Raw genomic sequence first — 16559 nt, forward strand, 5'->3', positions numbered from 1 at the left:
TCCAATCAGTCTCCCTTTAAGCGGCGTGAGCCAGCCAGTGTGCGCGAGTTCCTTAAACAATAACTGAGAGCCTTTTTTTTCTTTTTTAGTAAAATCCTCTTGTTAAGCCCTGGCTGGCGTAGCTCAGTGGATTGAGCGCAGCCTGCGAACCAAAGTGTCGCAGGTTCAATTCCCAGCCAGGGCACATGCCTGCGTTGCAGGCCATGACCCCCAGCAACGGCACATTGATGTTTCTCTCTGTCTCTCTTTCTCCCTCCCTTCCCTCTCTAAAAATAAATAAATAAATCTTTTTTAAAAAATCCTCTTGTTTAAAGCCCACTGTTCTTAACAAGTGCCCAGCCATTCACACAGCCCTATTTTCTAACCAGACCAGAGACTATCCAGTCTGGGTCCAACAAGGCCCAACTATTCACCCTTCTCCAGGTGTCATCTGGCTCCCCAATTTCTCTGGTAATGACCTAGCCAGCATACAAAGTCCTAGCGGCTGAACACCATCTCTGTGTTTCTCCCACTTCTTTATTTCCCCCATCACCTTCAAGCATCCAGATCCCTGGTGCTGCACTGCCCTCCCTGCTTTGGTAGGGGAGGGAGCTGGTGATCTAACTCTCCTGCAAGGAACCTGCAGCAGGCGCCCAGCTAGGGACCACAGCAGCCTTAGTCCCTGCACAGATCTCAGGGACCTTACCATCTATTTTTCAATGTCCTCTACAATTTTTGGCCTCCAGACTTCATATAAGCTGGGATTGCATTGGCTGTTCACTCTGTTCCTCAGAAGATCAGCTAGGTGTCCCAGCTGGGCACAGGGGGAAGTGGGCTCCTCTCCCACCTACCTCGCCGCCATCTTTTTCTCTCCTCCTTTATCTACCATATCAGTTCTAACTCCCCTCCCTACTTTTCAGAGTTCTCTGTAACCTAGTCCTGCCTTTCTTGTCCAAAGGTAAATCACATGACAAACATTTGCTTGTTAAGAACAGAGTCTAACCTTAAAACCATCCTGAGTTTATAAATATGACTAACTCTTGTGATGGTAGATGCTTATGGAGAGCTGTTCTGAAGTCTGTCAGGTGTCCCAGCCTTTACCACCTGCCCTTGCTACTGATGAGACAAAGATTCTAGAGTGACGCGGTGACCTTTACAAAGGTAACAGCTTAAAAAAAAAAATTAGTGTAGTAGTACAAAGGACTAGGAGGAACTTGGGTGGTACCCTAACATAACTTTACTGTCTGTGTATCTTTAGAGGGTCCCACAAAGGGATACTTCACTGGGACATAAATGACATTTAGCAAGTACTTGTTCCGTTGAGGCAAATTTATTTTTTAAAAAGCAAGTTTTGTGTGTTCACTGCATCTCTGCTTAATTCTACCAAGCTAAAAGATTCTGATATTTCTAATAGGAACTCATTTTTAAAATACTCTAGACTTGGTCGGTGGCTCAGTTGGTTAGAATGTCATCCCATACTCCAAAAGGTTGCAGTTTGATTCCCAGTCAGGGTACATACCAAGGTTGTGGGTTCAAGCCCCACTCAGACATATGCAGGAGGCAGCCAATCAATGCATCTCTCTCTCTCTCTCTCTCTCTCTCTCTCTCTCTCTCTCCCTCTCCCTCTCCCTCTCTCCCTCCCTCCCTCCCTCCCCCCTCCCTACCTCCCTTCCTCTCTCTAAAATCACTGGACATATACTTGGGTAAGGGTTTTTTTAATACTACATTAATGAGCCTATATTTTCTCAGATTTCAACTTCCATAGTGAAATTCTAAGTAAAATAACTATTTTTTATTTTAAAAACAGTGAGCTATTCTTGTGAATTTACTTTTTTGACATTTGTCTTTGTATTTTTAGACTATTAAACCCAAAAAGGATGTTGCTTTGCCGGTCAAAACTACACGACCCATCAACATTAAACTTCAGCCCAGACCTGCCCATATCCCAGGGTCCCAGAAGTCAAAGTTGGAGCCACCAAAACTTCTGGGCAAAAGGCCAACTTCAGGATATGTTTCTTCCAACCCAAACTGTAAGCCTCCCAGTAGTCGTCAGCAACAGCACAAAGCTGGATCATCCACTGGAGATCTGTCAAGGAAGACTGAGGGGTCACCTAATATACAGGAACTGAAAGCTACGAAGCAGCAGGTGACAGATCAAGAAAATGCTGCACACACAGACTCTGTGGGCAATGTCTGTGCTGAGGGTGAGTCCTTACACAACTTTCTAAAAGAGACAAACAAAGAAAATTTGCCCCAAACCTTACTGGACTCTGAGGAGATGCTACATGCTGAATTATGTATCAAACATAAACCAAAAACTAGCTCTTCTAATCAAACCAAAAGCAGTTTGGCCCCTAAGCAAGCCTTGTGTAAAAGTTCATTGAATCATGCTGTTCTGAAAGACAGAGCTAATAAACAGTGTGTTGGGGAAACACAAACCAGGATTCCACCAGTAAAATCACAGCAGCTCCCTAAAGGAACGGCTCTTGTGAAACCGGGAGTGAAACGCCCAAAGACAGTTCCCTCTCACTTTGTTCAGACCCTTAATAGGAATCAAGCATCAAAGAAGCCAGGGGTCAAAGACATGAAGGATATAAAGGTTAACAATGGTAAATATGAGAGTCTAGGTGGAGCTAAGCTACCATTACACACTGTTGCTGAACAAAAAGTAGAACATACCAGACCTAGGACCTGCCCCAGTCCACTTCGGGGAGGACTTCACCACGGACGTCCACACAGTAAGCAAGACCAGAAACCCACGCAGCCTTGTTCTAGGCCCCAGACATCATGCATGCAGCAGAAATCCAAAGCTGTGAGCCACAGGCCTAGCATGGCAGTTGGTAGCTTTACTTCAGTCATTCCCAACACCCCAAGCATAAGAGCAAGTAGAGCCAAGGGGAATAAACACAACAGCAGCTATCAACAGAAAGCACAGACCCTGGACTCCAAGCTGAAAGGCACTCTTCCCCAGAATCGGTTTTTAAACAAGACAGCTCCCAAAACTCAAACTGGTGGCACAGCCACAAATGGAAAAGGAGTCCTAAATAGAACCCAGACCAACCCAGATGTTAAGAAGAAGATCACAGCAGAGGACCGAAGGTACATTGCTTTAATTCCAAAATTGCAATTTAGGGTGATTAGGCAAATTGACCATCAGGAGTACTTGGTCAGGCAGTAGGCCATAAATAATGGCTCCTCGGTCATTTTTAGCTTCAACCCTGAAAAAAGAAGATTCAAACCAAATATATCAAATATTAAGGCTTGGTAGAGCTGAGTGATACCTATGTGTGTTATAAATTACCTCTGTAACTTTCTTTGTGCTTGAAGCAGAAGGACAGAGTGAAGGTGTCAGCATTGCAGGCATAGACAACTCACTCAAGAAGTGCTTGCAGACTGAACAGCAAAGGAAGATGGCCAGGAGGAGGTGGGGAGATGCTAGTCCCTTGTCAAGCTGACCAGGAATTAAATCCAGAAAAATATTGAGGAAGAAAGAATGGGAAACTTTCATGAGTCTGAGCAGGCAAAGTTGTAGAAAGTCATTAAGGCAGTGAGGAGCAGTCATAGTATGGTTACATGACTTCATGCATTTGTCAGAACATAGAACTGCACTCTAAAATATGTGAATTTTACTGCATGTTATTGAACTCTTGTGTGTTTTAGGTACTGTGCTAGGACAGCCAAGGTTTTTGCCTTCCTAGGGTTTGCATCCTAGTAGGGAAGACCGGAAATGAACATTGGTTAACTAAGACAGGATAATCACAGATAGTAATTATCTTCCTAGTCAGGAAGGACTGGAGGCTGATAATGCCAAAGAGTGAGGCAGGGATGAGCTTGGTCAGGAGGCTGAAAGGACACCAGAGCTGCTGGAGGGTAGCGAGGAGAGGGAGAAGAGTGCGGCATAATCTTGGAGAGGCTGGCAGAACTCAAATTACACTGCCATTTGCCATAGAAAACATTTTCAATTTCATTCCTAGCAGTGACTCAGTCTGGCTTGCATCTTAAAGACCATTCTAATACTTGTGCACAGGCTGAATTTGCAGCTGCAGCATTTCAGGCAGAAAGTGGCAGTGCCATGAACTAGGACAGCACTGGTGGAGGTGGGAGTACTGTTCACATGGTGGTTTGCAGGATGCAGGGAAAGAAAGCACTACTCAAAGACAACTCCTAGTGCTAGGCCCTTGCAACTGGGTGGATGGAAACACTATTACCGATCAGGGGAAGATCTAGACATGAAAATCAAGAGCATTGTTTTAGACAATATTAAATTTGAAATGCCTTCTGGACATCAAATAAAAAATATCAGCAGGCTGCGGGTTTTACAAAATTTGGGGCTCCGGGGGGAGGTCTGGGCTAAAATATACATTTGTGAGTCATGAACTAGTTGTGCTTTAAAGAAACTAGTGAGTTTACGTCCACACTCGGGTCTGCAAGTCTTGATGGCTCCCCAGCAGCCAGCAGTCCATCGGCTGCTGAGAAGCAGGAGTGGAGACTGCAGTGTGGGGGCTGGGGAAGAGCAGGACTAGGACTTGTCAGCATCTTTCAAAAAGAAATTATTGGTCTTGTTTAGAGTAAATGTGGTCACGAGTGGACTAAGGAACTGGGTAAAGTGGGTCACTCTGAGTGGCCAACACCCTATGGAGGGCAAATGCAGGTTTGGAGGGTGTGGTCATTGGCGGGTAGAAAGCTTGTTGGTAAGAGAAGTGGGGTGCTGAGTTAGTGATCTCAGAGATGAAGGCTGGTGTCAGAAGTAGCATACAGGTGAGGTAAATGTTTTCAGAGAAAAAGAATGAATAATCTTGAAGTCAAAGGATTTGAAGACTGAGATGCCAGTCACCTCTGACCCTAGTAATGCCTCTGCCTTCTGAAGAAGGGGCAGCCACTGCTGTCTTGACCCATTTGTAAATTGTTTTCATTCCAGTCTCCTGGCTTTGTCTGTAGTTAAAGGTGCGCAGTGACAGTACTCAGTCTATGCTCCTCATAGACCTTGAAGCTTGACCACGTACCCAGAAACCTAAAACCATTCCTTCCGTATAACTGCATAACAGGAAACAGCTGGAAGAATGGCAGAAATCTAAGGGGAAAATGTATAAGCGGCCTCCAATGGAACTTAAAACAAAAAGAAAAATAATAGAGGAGATGAATATTTCATTCTGGAAAAGCATGGAAAAAGAAGAGGAAGAAAGGAAAGCACAACTTGAATTGTCCAATAAAATTAACAGCACTCTGACCGAGTGTCTGCAGCTCATCGAAGGGGTGAGTGAGGAGGGTAATCTCCAAAGCTTGACCCACAGACATTTTCTTTCATTTTTTTTTTCAGATTTTATTTATTTATTTTTAGAGAGAGGAGAAGGGAGGAAGGAAGAAAGGGAGAGAAACATCGATTTGTGGGAGATCAGTTGCCTCTTGCACGCCTCCAACTGGAGACATGGCCTGCAATCCAGGCTTGTGTCCTCACTGGGAATCAAACTGGCAACCGTTTGGTTCACAGGGCAGCACTCAGTCCACTGAGCCACACCAGCCAGGGCCATTTTCCTAAATATAGTTAAGGGGAGGTAACCTCTGTCAAAACAGAAACTTAGTTACTCACTGTGGGAGATAGTTTTGTGTATGTGTATCTTTTCGGTTTTGTCCATGGTCATTTGTCTACTTAGGGTTTGTATTTCTTGGGCCATTTTAATAATTCCATGCCTTTCGTTTAAATCAAACTTGTTAAAGAGTTCTCTCTTAATCTTTTGAAAAGGCCATCTTTGGGGTTTTATTATTTTTCCTCCTACATCAATGTCTACATCTATTTTTATGTTATTGTCCTTTTTCTCATTTTTTTCCATTGAAAGCTTAGATCATTTGTATTAGTCTTATTTTTTTTAATTCACTTAATGCTATCAATTTGCCTCTGAATTTAGCTTTGGTCATATCCTTCAGGTTTGATAGGTAGTGTTCTTTATCAATCAGTGTCAAGTCAGAAAAATAGAAACCACACCAGGTATCATAGTATCAAACCACACCAGGTATCTAGTATCATAATACTGGAAAGAATGTGGTGTTAGGATTGGTTTCACAGTGTCTTGTATGAGCTCCCTAGAAGCAGCCCCTAAGAGGAGAATTTGTGTGAGAGTAATTTATTGGGAACAGGATCCCAGGAAAACAGGGGAGAGGGGGATGTGTGGCCAGGACTGGAAGGAGGCCAAGCAGGGTGTGTACCCAGCAAAGTCCACAGAGGGTGACTGTGGCACAGTCCTACAGGAAGCTCTGGGTACACTGGGAGTCACACCGTCTCAGAGCTCGTTCTGATCAAGGGCACTACACTGATGAATGGGTGCCTTGGAGGGACAAAAAGTCCCAGGTACTTGTGAGTCTAACACATGCAGAGGTACAGAGGCTGGCTATTGGACATAACAGCATTTTGTGAGCATATGTGCACAAAAATGGTGAGGGGATCCTCAGAGGGACATGGTGCTATGCACAGTGCTGGCAGCCACAACCCTGGGTCCAGGAGAACCAGGAGATGTTGGGGGTATCAGATCTAAAATCTAGAAGAGCCCTGGCCAGGTGGCTCAGTTGGAGTGTTGTCCCATACACCAAAAGGTGGCGGGTTCGATTCCCAATCAGGGCACATAGCCAGGTTGTGGGTTCAATCCTTGGTCTGGTTGCCTACAGGAGACAACTGATCAGTGTTTTCTCTCTCTCTCTCTCTCTCTCTCTCAAATCAATAATTATATCCTCAGGTGAGGCTTTTTTTTTTTTTTTAAGTATAAAAGCTAGGAGAGACAAAGCCTGCTGGGAATGGAACTCCAGCTCCCAATAGGCATACTGCCCAGAAGAAGCTGGTGCAACAGAGCTGGAGGGAGCCCTGCCAGGCTGGGCTCAGACCTTGAGAAAAGAATGCTCCCCCATTGGTGTGGGCAGGGTCTTTGAATGCCATGGAAAAGGAGGGAGGTAGAACCAGTTGCTGCTGCTGGGGTGAAGGACCATAGCTGAGTGATACTGCAAAGCGGAAGAGGAGGACCCCTCTCCTCTCCTCTCCAGTTCCACAGTCTCCCTAGCGCCCCATACTGGCAGAGCCCAGCAAGGAGCTGTTGTCAGCAGAAGATGGTTTACAGAACTCTAGCCCCAGGGTCACAAAGCAGAGGACAAACAGGGTTTGGAGCTAAGAGACCATAAGCTTAGCAACTGACATACAGTTCTCCTTGTTGCTCATTTCTAACAAGTTTGAGGATTTCATTTTTAGTACTTTAACCCCAAAGTTATCTTCAAAAGTATCTTTTAACTTCCAGATGTGATGTTTTTCTCCTGGCTATTTTAATTTTTAATATACTGCATGGAATTTATTGACATTTTCTGGACTTAATGTTTGATCAGTCTTGGTGAGTGTTCCAAAAGTGTTTGAAAAGAATATGTATTCTCTGCTGAATGGACAACTCGATGTGGGTATCCATTAGAACAAACAGAAAATTTAAATATTCATGTTTGTCAGTTCATCTGTTGCTTTCCAAAAGAAATATGCCAAAGCCTCTCACTTGCACTCTGATTAGTGATTTCTCTTTGTATTTCTGTCAAACTTTTACTTCCTAATTTTTAATTAAATTAACAGGGTAACATTTAATAACATTATATAAACTTCAGGTGCACAACATCATAACACAACATCTGTGTATGTACTCCGCTGTGTCACCACCTGAAGTCTAGTCTCCCTCCCTCGCCATGTCTTTTGTTACGTGCAGCAGGACTCAGGGCTTGCTTTGATTTCTCTTCTATCTTATGTTAATCTTGCCACACCTACTTTTTATTTATTTATTTTTTTTAGCTTTTGTAAAGTAAATCTTTTCCTATGTCCATTTCTAGAAGTATGTCTCATGTGAATACATACAGTTGAATTGTTTCAACCAAATCTGGAATTCTCTACTTTTTCAACAAAACAAATTTAGCTCATACACATTTATTGTAATTACTCATATGCTTAAACTTAGACCTGGCATTTTTATTTTGTAATTCAATTCACATAAGTTCTTTTTTAAAATATTTTTTTAAATTTATTTTTGGAGAGGGGAAGGGAGGGAGAAAGACAGGGAGAGAAACATCAGTGTGAAAGAGAAACATTGATCTGTTGCCTCTCGCGCATGTATGCGCCCCAGTCGGGAACTGAACCTACGACCCAGGCATGTGCCCTGACCAGGAGGAGTCAACCAGCCACGCTTTGCTTTGTGGGACAATGCCCAACCAACTGAACCACACTGTCAGGGCTGTGCGAATTCTTTTTGATTTTCTTTTATTTCCGTGTTTGATCCAAGTTACTTTATTTCATAAAAAAGTATATAAATTAAAATCACAAAAGAAAATGGTAGGTATAAGTTCAAACATGGTACACAAGTTACATATATTTTTTGTCTAGTTACTTTTATTGTAAGTCTTCCACTTGAATTCTAAAGTTTATTCACTAGTCACTTCATGATTTTTGAATGGTGAACTTTCTGAGGCCTTTTGCTTGTGGTAGTGTCATCATTTTGCCCACATGTTTAAATTGTATTTAGTTTGGTTGGAGGAAGTTTCTAAATTCAAATTGTTTACCCTGGAAAGTTTGAAATTACTATTTCATTTTGTTTCTTGCATCTGAAGTTATTGATTTATTAAAGTTCCTGTCAATCAAATGTTTATTCCTCTGTAGATAATCCTTCCTTCCCTCTCTAGAGGTGGTCAGGATTTTCTTTTTGTCCTTGGTTTTATAGGTATGGTTTTCTACGTAAGGACCTTTCAGTCTGAACACTAGCTTTCTTGGTCAGTCCTTGGAAGTTTTCTCCTATAACTGCTTTGAGTGTGTGTTCAGCTTTCTTCTGTTTTTGCTTCTAGAAACTCTCTGAACTGATATTGAAATTCCTGCATAGTAGATATATCCTCCAGAACTTACCTTTCCTTGTATACTCTCCATTTTTTTTGTTTGTTGCACTGGGTTCTGGGAGAATCCCACTTCCGGATTTTCAGCTCGCTGTTTCTTCTTCAGCGGCGTCCAAGCCACTGTTTGCCCTCGTGCTGATTCTCTCCCGTAGCAGCCCGTTCTGGTTTCATGATAGCAACATTCTCTCGTCACCCTCAAGATTTCGCCTGCAGTACTCTTAAAACGTATTCCTCTTTGCTCCCCCACCTAGTGGCTGCAGTGCTTGTTCCTCTGGTTGGTGAGTGTTCTGCCTCTTCACGTAGTGTCGGTGCTTCTTGACATGAACTCACCTCTGTGTCCACCCCGTCTCACAAGGAGTTGGAGGTGCTGCTTGGCTAGTTCACTGGTACCTGGGCCACGTTTCTCCCTGTCCATTTCCTTGTCCTGCTCTGGGTACCAGCCTGGATGGCACCAAACCAGTGAAGCCACTTTGAAGTTCCTTTTTGTGAGATTTAACCCTCTTTCATATACTTCCGCACAGATCCCCATCACACACACACACACCCCTGTGACCTTGGCACACCTGTGCCACCCTTATGCTTCTGTTAGAGTCGGTGGAAAGCCTGGTCTGTCCCATGTGCACATTGCTGTGAATGTTGGTTACTCTGGGGCTTGGGTTTGGTTTAGTCTGGTTTTGTACCACATGAAAATGTAGAACACATTCCTTCCTTCAGCTATGATAAACATTTTTCTGTCTGTCTCATGTAACTCTTCAAATTTAATGGTCAGTGTCAAAGCTCATTGAAATATGCTACCTAAGTGAGGACATTTTATTATGTATAAACCATACCTTGGTGAAATCGTACTATTTTTAAAGTTCAGTTGTAAATAATCATTGATCAGACTGATTTCTGCATACCTGCTGTGCTAATAGTAGGAGACGTGAGTAGCAATGAGATGATAATAATTTCCTCTGGGTATTTTTTTTTCCAGGGTGTACTTTCTAATGAAGTATTTACCGTATTATCTAGTATTCCTGAGGCTGAAAAATTTGCTAAATTCTGGATCTGCAAAGCAAAGTTCTTGGCAAGTAAAGGCACATTTGATGTCATTGGACTGTACGAAGAGGCCATTAAAAGTGGGGCAACAGTGAGTATCTGTCTTGGGTGGGTGATTTCTTGAAAATTCTCTCTCACATGGGTTCTGTTGTTTGCAATATGGCAGTTATGTAATGTAACTTCTAATTCACTTCATAAAGTTATATATAGAATGTGACATACAGTATGACCTTTATGAATATTGTAATTAAAATACTTGGGCCAGAGAAAGCAGCATTACCTGTAAACTAATAGAATCACTTTTTTTGTCAAGTAAATGTGTCTTGCTTAGCACTTACTGTATAACTATGCACTTTTGGAAAGTCGTAGCATAGCAAGTTACAACATCAACATTCAATACTTATAAAGCCATACCTCACCATAAAGAACCTAGAAATATGTTAAACCCAACACATCAATATCCGTAAATCAGTAATTCAGAGCCATTGCATGAAATTCCTTTTAATTCTAAAACCTAGTAAAACTATCTCTGTATAATTTTTAACAAAAAAGCAAAGAGTGTTATAGCTCTTTTCACTTACATGTTGCTTTCTGTCATCAGGTATTCTACATACCATTTTTGATTGTTCAAAATCAGAGTTGTACATGCACAAAGTTTAAACAGGCAAATAGTTAGACAGGGTTCTTAAACAGAGCCTCTGCTCCCCTCACCTCCCATTTCTCACTTCCCAGAACAAACTGATTATCTTTCTGCTTACCTCTGTAGTTTCAGATAACGTGTTTGTATTGCTATTTCCCTGATTTTTCCATTTTAGACATGGTTTGTGGGCTTCCAAATATGCAGGATTAGGATTTAACCTCTTTCACGCACACCTGCACAGACCCCCAACACACTCACACCCCCCTATGACCATGGCGTAGCTGTGTTGTCCTTCATGCTTCCATTCGAGTCATGGACATAGCGGTCACCACTCCATGCTCCCATTGTTATGAATGTGTAAGGAATGCAGGAGTATGTCGAGCCATGTGGTTTATACTATGACTACTTTGTCTTTCAAGAATAACTTGCTGCTTTTCCTGAAATTGATTGTTTAGTTTTCTGAGTGCTTATTGTGTAATTAATTGCAAAACTCTTCTCTAATTGTCTAAATTTCTTTATTCTTTCAAAACATCAGAATTGTATTAATTTCTTTTCTTTTCTTTTTTTTTTTTTTTTTTTTTTGAGGCCTTTCTCCCAGACTCTTGTGATCTGTCCCAGTCCCGACAGGTCAGCTCTGCCCCAGTCCTCACTGGCTGTCATGGGAACTCCTCCCCCCTTCACCCTCAGGTTCCCTTTCTGCCCTTAACTCTCAGTTCCTGGAGGCCGTATCAAATTTACTTCCCACATTGTCTGCTTCTTCTCTCCCTCTTTCTCTCTCTCTCTGGTTGTCTGTTTTATTTTGTTCTGTTCTCTATTGTCCATTAAAGGCTTTACTCAGATGCTAATGAAACTGGGCTGTTGGCATATAAAAGATGCTTATTAAAAGATCTGAGCCCCTGGATGGGGCTTTGCCATACATAGTTGATCTGGCTGGGTCAGTTGGTTGAAGACCCCCTTGGCAGCAGTATTTTTGGTCCTTCCTCTTAGACAAGGCATGTTCTCTAGAGAAGACTCTTCCGGTCTCCTTCCTAGAGCCAGGAACAGGCCACCAGTGTTATGGGGGGGGAAAACAGAATGGGATTCTTGACTTTCAGCAGGAAACTTTCCTTAATCCCTTCTTTTCAGTAAGTGTCCCCACCCTTTGTCATGCAGGATGTTCCCCAGGCCCCTGGAGAAGGTACCCCGTGTTCTGTTTGGGGTGGGGCACAGGCACCAGGCTCCATGGAGCTCAGGGTGCAGGGTGGGCTGGGAGACCTGGCTGCTCTCTGAACAGATGCTCAAGGGTCCTCCTGATCCTGCCCGCCATCCATCCCTGAGCCTTTCAGAGGCCCTGGGGTTGGATCAGGTTATTTCTTGGCCACACTGCCAGCCTTTGAAGTTGGTTCTTTCAAGTTAATCCAGTTGGTTATCGCTTCCTTTGACATTCCAGCTCCCAAAATCTTGTTGCTGTTTCTTCTCTCCTGATTTTTGTAGTTATTTCCTCCTTTTAATCCCTTGTTTTAAATCAGAGTTTCAGGAGGGATTAGAAACAAATCTTTTTCTAATCCATCATCTTTAACTAGAAGCTCATAAAAACATAAAGGACACAACGAATATTTTAATTCAGGTTCTTTACAATATATTCTGTATAATTCTTTCCATTTCCTTCAGCTTCAAGCATTTTAGATTTTATAAAAATGTGTGGATACCTTTGCTTTTCTGCTCTGTTGTCAGTTTATACCTATTATTTATGCGATGCGGAATTCAGGTCAGCAGACCAGCCCCCTGGTGCAGCGCTCCTGTGAGAATGTGCAGCTCATTTGTGATGTGCTGCCCGAGGGCCTGGCTTTCCTGCCTTGGAAAAGGAAGGTGCTCTCAGCTAATTTTGCAGAAAAATTACTTTTTTGTAATTTTTTAGTTATATTCTGAAATAAAAGCTGAAGGAATGAGAAGCCTGGGAGAAAATTGCCCAAAATGCTAACTAAAGATTGTGTTTGGGTGATGAGATAATGGGTGATGTCTTTGAAGCTTGACCTATTGTTAATTTTTTTGTTGTAATGAGGTATATGACTTTTATGATAAAAACCAAAATTAACTAAGACAATTCTTACAATGTATGCCACATTTCCTGGACAGCTGTCTTCATCTCCTTGGGCCAGGATCTTTATGTGGGAGCACATCTTCAATGGGATCACATGAGTCAATAAGAAAGTAAATTTGCTTTAGAGAAATTTCATTGTAGACAATTTTCCATCAATTCATCTTTCCATTAAAGTTGAACATTGCAGCATTTAACCACCATTTTATTTGCTCCTTTATTTTTTCTCACGAAGCTATAAGTTTGAAACTTTTTAAATGTTATTTATATTTAGACAAGAGATTTTAAAAAAGCAAACATTTTTATTACATAAGGAAGTTCATTTGATGTTATACAGAGTTCCTTAGATTATTTTTTTCAGGAATGTTTTTAATACTGTTCATGTCTTTTCCTTCCTTCCTTCCAGCCAATACAAGAGTTACGAGAAGTTGTTCTTAATATTTTGCAAGACCCAAACAGAACCAGAGACGGTACTGCTGTTTTGTATTTAAAGTCATTCCCCTTAGTGATACAATTAAAAGTCATTGAGGAACACCTAGGAAAAAGAAAAGAAGTCCTCTGAAATGCCCCTCTCCCTTGGCTTCTGTGGTCTGGGCCTCTCGGCCAGCACCATCAGCTGACTGACTTTTGTCGTTACCAGCAAACACACTGCTCAGCACTGAGCAGCCTGGACAAGAGTGTCCTGCTCCCCAGGAGTCCCAGGTTACAGAAGACAAGTGGCTCTTCGGAGGCAGAAGGGAGAAGTGCCTCAGCTTAAGTCATGTTTACTCATAACAAACCCACCAACGCTTTTACATCTAAATTCACGTTATCTCTTTAAAAGTAGCCGTGGCAGGACTCTGCCGTGAGGTCAGCATCCTGTCATTGTCAGAACCTCTAGAGGACTCTGCTGTGGGAAACACTGTGCCGATACAGTGAGTGGCCCATTGTAATTGCTTCTAGTGTTTGTTCTGTGAGCAGAAAGAAAACAAGCTACCCTCAAAAGAGAAAATGGATTATTTTTATGAATTTAGAAGGTGACAAATCTTTTTTCTCTAAGAGTAGATTTAACTTTGGGGAACAGTCACGTGAAATTACAGCTACTAACACATTTTGAGAATAAGGTTACACAATAGTTATGCTGAGTGGCACTCTTACTAGGAATGATGCTAAAATTCAAATTTTGTTTATAATATATGGCAATATTCTTCAAAGGATAAAAAGAAGAGACAGGAATCCATGTCTTACTGCTTGTTCACTGCCTCAGTCACAGTATCTCCCTGTCTCAGTCTAATTTCCTTCCTTTTATTTTGGTTATTGTGGTCGGGCTAGCATGCAGATTGGGTTAACACAAGACTTTTCTCACCCACTGCCCAAGGCGATAGCCATGTGGTCACCTTGGGTAAGGAGGGGATCGAGTCAACTGAGTCCACCCTAGTAAGTCAAGAGAAATGGCCCCCAGGGTATGGTGTAAAGGTAAAAGGTCAGTGATCAGTCCCTAAGAGAGCTAGCTCTCTGGAGAGTGAATAAGGGACTGGGGCTCTGTTCAAAGAGGCTGGTGGGGGTGGGGGTCCTGGTCCAGGGGCAGCCTGGCGCAGCAGGGCACTGCTGCGGGGCTTAGCAACAAAACGGGTTGTAAGTCCTGCTTCCAATCATTTTATCTTTTTTACTATCTGGAGTCAATGAGGAAATTATCATATAGATTTGGTTAAGCACTAAATAGTTAAATCTTGCTTTCCTCTTGACCTTGCATACACAGGAATTACCTCTAATTCTGTAGTCACTGAAACTAATATAACATCCACAGAAGAGCTGGCCAGGGACATGGAATCTGGAAGAAAGTCTTGTCTTTCTCCAAAAAACAGGGAACAATTTCCAGCAACACCCCAAATAACCAAAGCAGAAGAGGATAATCACCCTGGTATCAAATTACAGGTCGCTCCCATCCCCAGGTAAGCACACTCTACAGCTGGCTTCGTGATCACAGGTCCAATTCATGTGCACAGATCCAAGTACCAGCAACGTTTGGGTACCTTCTGCCTCACAGGAGGACCAGCTGGTCTAATCCAATCTTGGCATTAAGGGAAGGAGCTGCGGGTGAGGGGAGGGTTGATATGGATGGAGATCTCTGCCCTTTCTCTGCACCCTCACCACCCCCTCCCACATTCCGCAGGAGAACTGGCCTACAGCAAGGAGGTGCTGCTGGAGTCGGGTCAGTTTGGAGTAGGTTCTGCTTCACCCTCACTGGTCCCGCACTTGCAGACCCCACCTTCCTTTCCCGACAGCCTAGCACAGATTGGGTGGGTAGGCAGAGCACAAATGCCAACAAGGGCCACCTCTGTATCGGTGCAGAGGAGGGGCAGTGAGCGGCCCCATAAGAACAGGGAGGGCGGTTGGGTGTGTACGGTTATAGACCTCTCAGAGTATCGTCTGGCTTTTTAACAAGTGTAAGTTTAAGGCAGACTCCAGAGTAATTTAAGGAACCGTGTCAGGGTATCCTTGTCATTTTCTAAACATTAATGTAACGTGAATCTCTGTTCCTGATCTTGAAAGGGGACTTCTAGGCAGGAGCACCGGGGCCTCTTCCAGTCCTAACCTCCTCTCAGACGGGGCCTGTCCCCACCACAGTCAGCTCACAAGTGGGGGCAGGCCGGGCCACCACCTCTGCGCAGGCACCTGCAGCCAGTGGTCTCGCGGTGCGCAGAGCGGGGTCACTGCCTGGGCCTGTGTCTGCAGCCTCTCCTCAAGGCTACTTTTTATTGGAATGCTTCAGAATTTACAGGGAAGGTGCCCAGTTTGTTTCAATTTGTGGTCTGGTTCATCATCTGAAAATATGTTTTTTTAATAATTTACTGTCAAAGCTAGAAAAAAATCTTAGTTTTTATTAGTCCAATCCCATTTGATGTTAGGCCCACTCTCCTCAAAAACCTGTCCATTCTCTTGAAAGTTTATGGAATAAACACCAAGTGCCAAGTAGTTCACTGCAAATATAAAAGCCACACTTTACACTTCGTTCAGTATCTCTGTCTCCTCACCCCATCTGAGAGCAGGTGGACACCACCGGTTCATTCTGACAGTCAGGGAAAGGCCACCTTAGGGTGAGAGCTGCTCTAGACGTAACTCCTGTATTAACCTACATTTAAAAGTCGATTGTGTTTTATTAATGGAATAAGAAAAATAAAGAATAGGTGCAGTTTCAAAAGACATGATCAAGTTTTCCGTGCACCCCTTGTTGTCTCTCAGAATAAGTGGGATGCCAGAGGTGCAGGACATGAAGCTGATCACTCCTGTGCGGCGGTCGGCGCGGATCGAGCGAGCGGTGACCCGCTACCCGGAAATGCTGCAGGACCACGACTTGGTGGTGTCTTCTCTCAATGAGCTGTTAGAAGTGGAGGAAACAGAGTGTTTCGTATTCCGTAAAAATGAGGCTTTGCCTATAACGTTAGGGTTTCAAATCCTTGAATCATAATTTCTGGGTGACTTTTATTAAAGAGGTATTTCAGGTCCTCCATGAGACGAGAGATGCCCTCACCCAGATGCCCGGAGCACGCTGTCACGGACGCAGACTCTGGACTTGGACAGCAGCTCGCAGGGCTCGCTCTCAAACTGCGTATCCCGCAGAAAGGCCTTCGGCTTTTTTGTTTAAAGTTGTAGTTTGCCAGTTTAGCAGCATGCAGAAATTTCACACTGTGGAGTGTGAATTTACCCCACAAGTATGGTAAGGATATTGGGGGCCGGGTGCCACAGTGTAACCGCTCTTCCTTCCTGCGCCCACCTTAGCAGACAAGAAAGTCCTCCCAGCACGGACCGTCTGAGCTTAGAGCGGATGGGACATGGCGGGCCACCTGGCCAAGTCCCCTGTTTTACAGATGAGTTTATACTCGCTATGCCTTTGCTCGGAGATTACATATGACTTACATGTGACCTTTGCCTTCTGTCACCGTGTCCTTGTGGTAA

General features: G+C 43.3%; 1 protein-coding gene across 1 annotated transcript in view; it reads left to right on the forward strand.

Moving 5' to 3' along the window:
* CKAP2L (cytoskeleton associated protein 2 like) overlaps positions 1-16298 on the forward strand; it is a 28181-nt gene extending 11883 nt beyond the window's left edge. Inside the window, exons 4-9 of the mRNA XM_028515621.2 lie at positions 1838-3078; positions 5025-5232; positions 9842-9997; positions 13030-13093; positions 14362-14554; positions 15846-16298. Coding sequence (XP_028371422.1) covers positions 1838-3078; positions 5025-5232; positions 9842-9997; positions 13030-13093; positions 14362-14554; positions 15846-16071 — 2088 coding nt within the window. The 3' untranslated portion in view covers positions 16072-16298. The remainder of the gene's footprint in view (positions 1-1837; positions 3079-5024; positions 5233-9841; positions 9998-13029; positions 13094-14361; positions 14555-15845) is intronic.
* Positions 16299-16559: the final 261 nt, after the last annotated feature.

This window comes from Phyllostomus discolor, chromosome 6, assembly GCF_004126475.2.
Source record: "Phyllostomus discolor isolate MPI-MPIP mPhyDis1 chromosome 6, mPhyDis1.pri.v3, whole genome shotgun sequence".
Taxonomy (NCBI): domain Eukaryota; kingdom Metazoa; phylum Chordata; class Mammalia; order Chiroptera; family Phyllostomidae; genus Phyllostomus; species Phyllostomus discolor.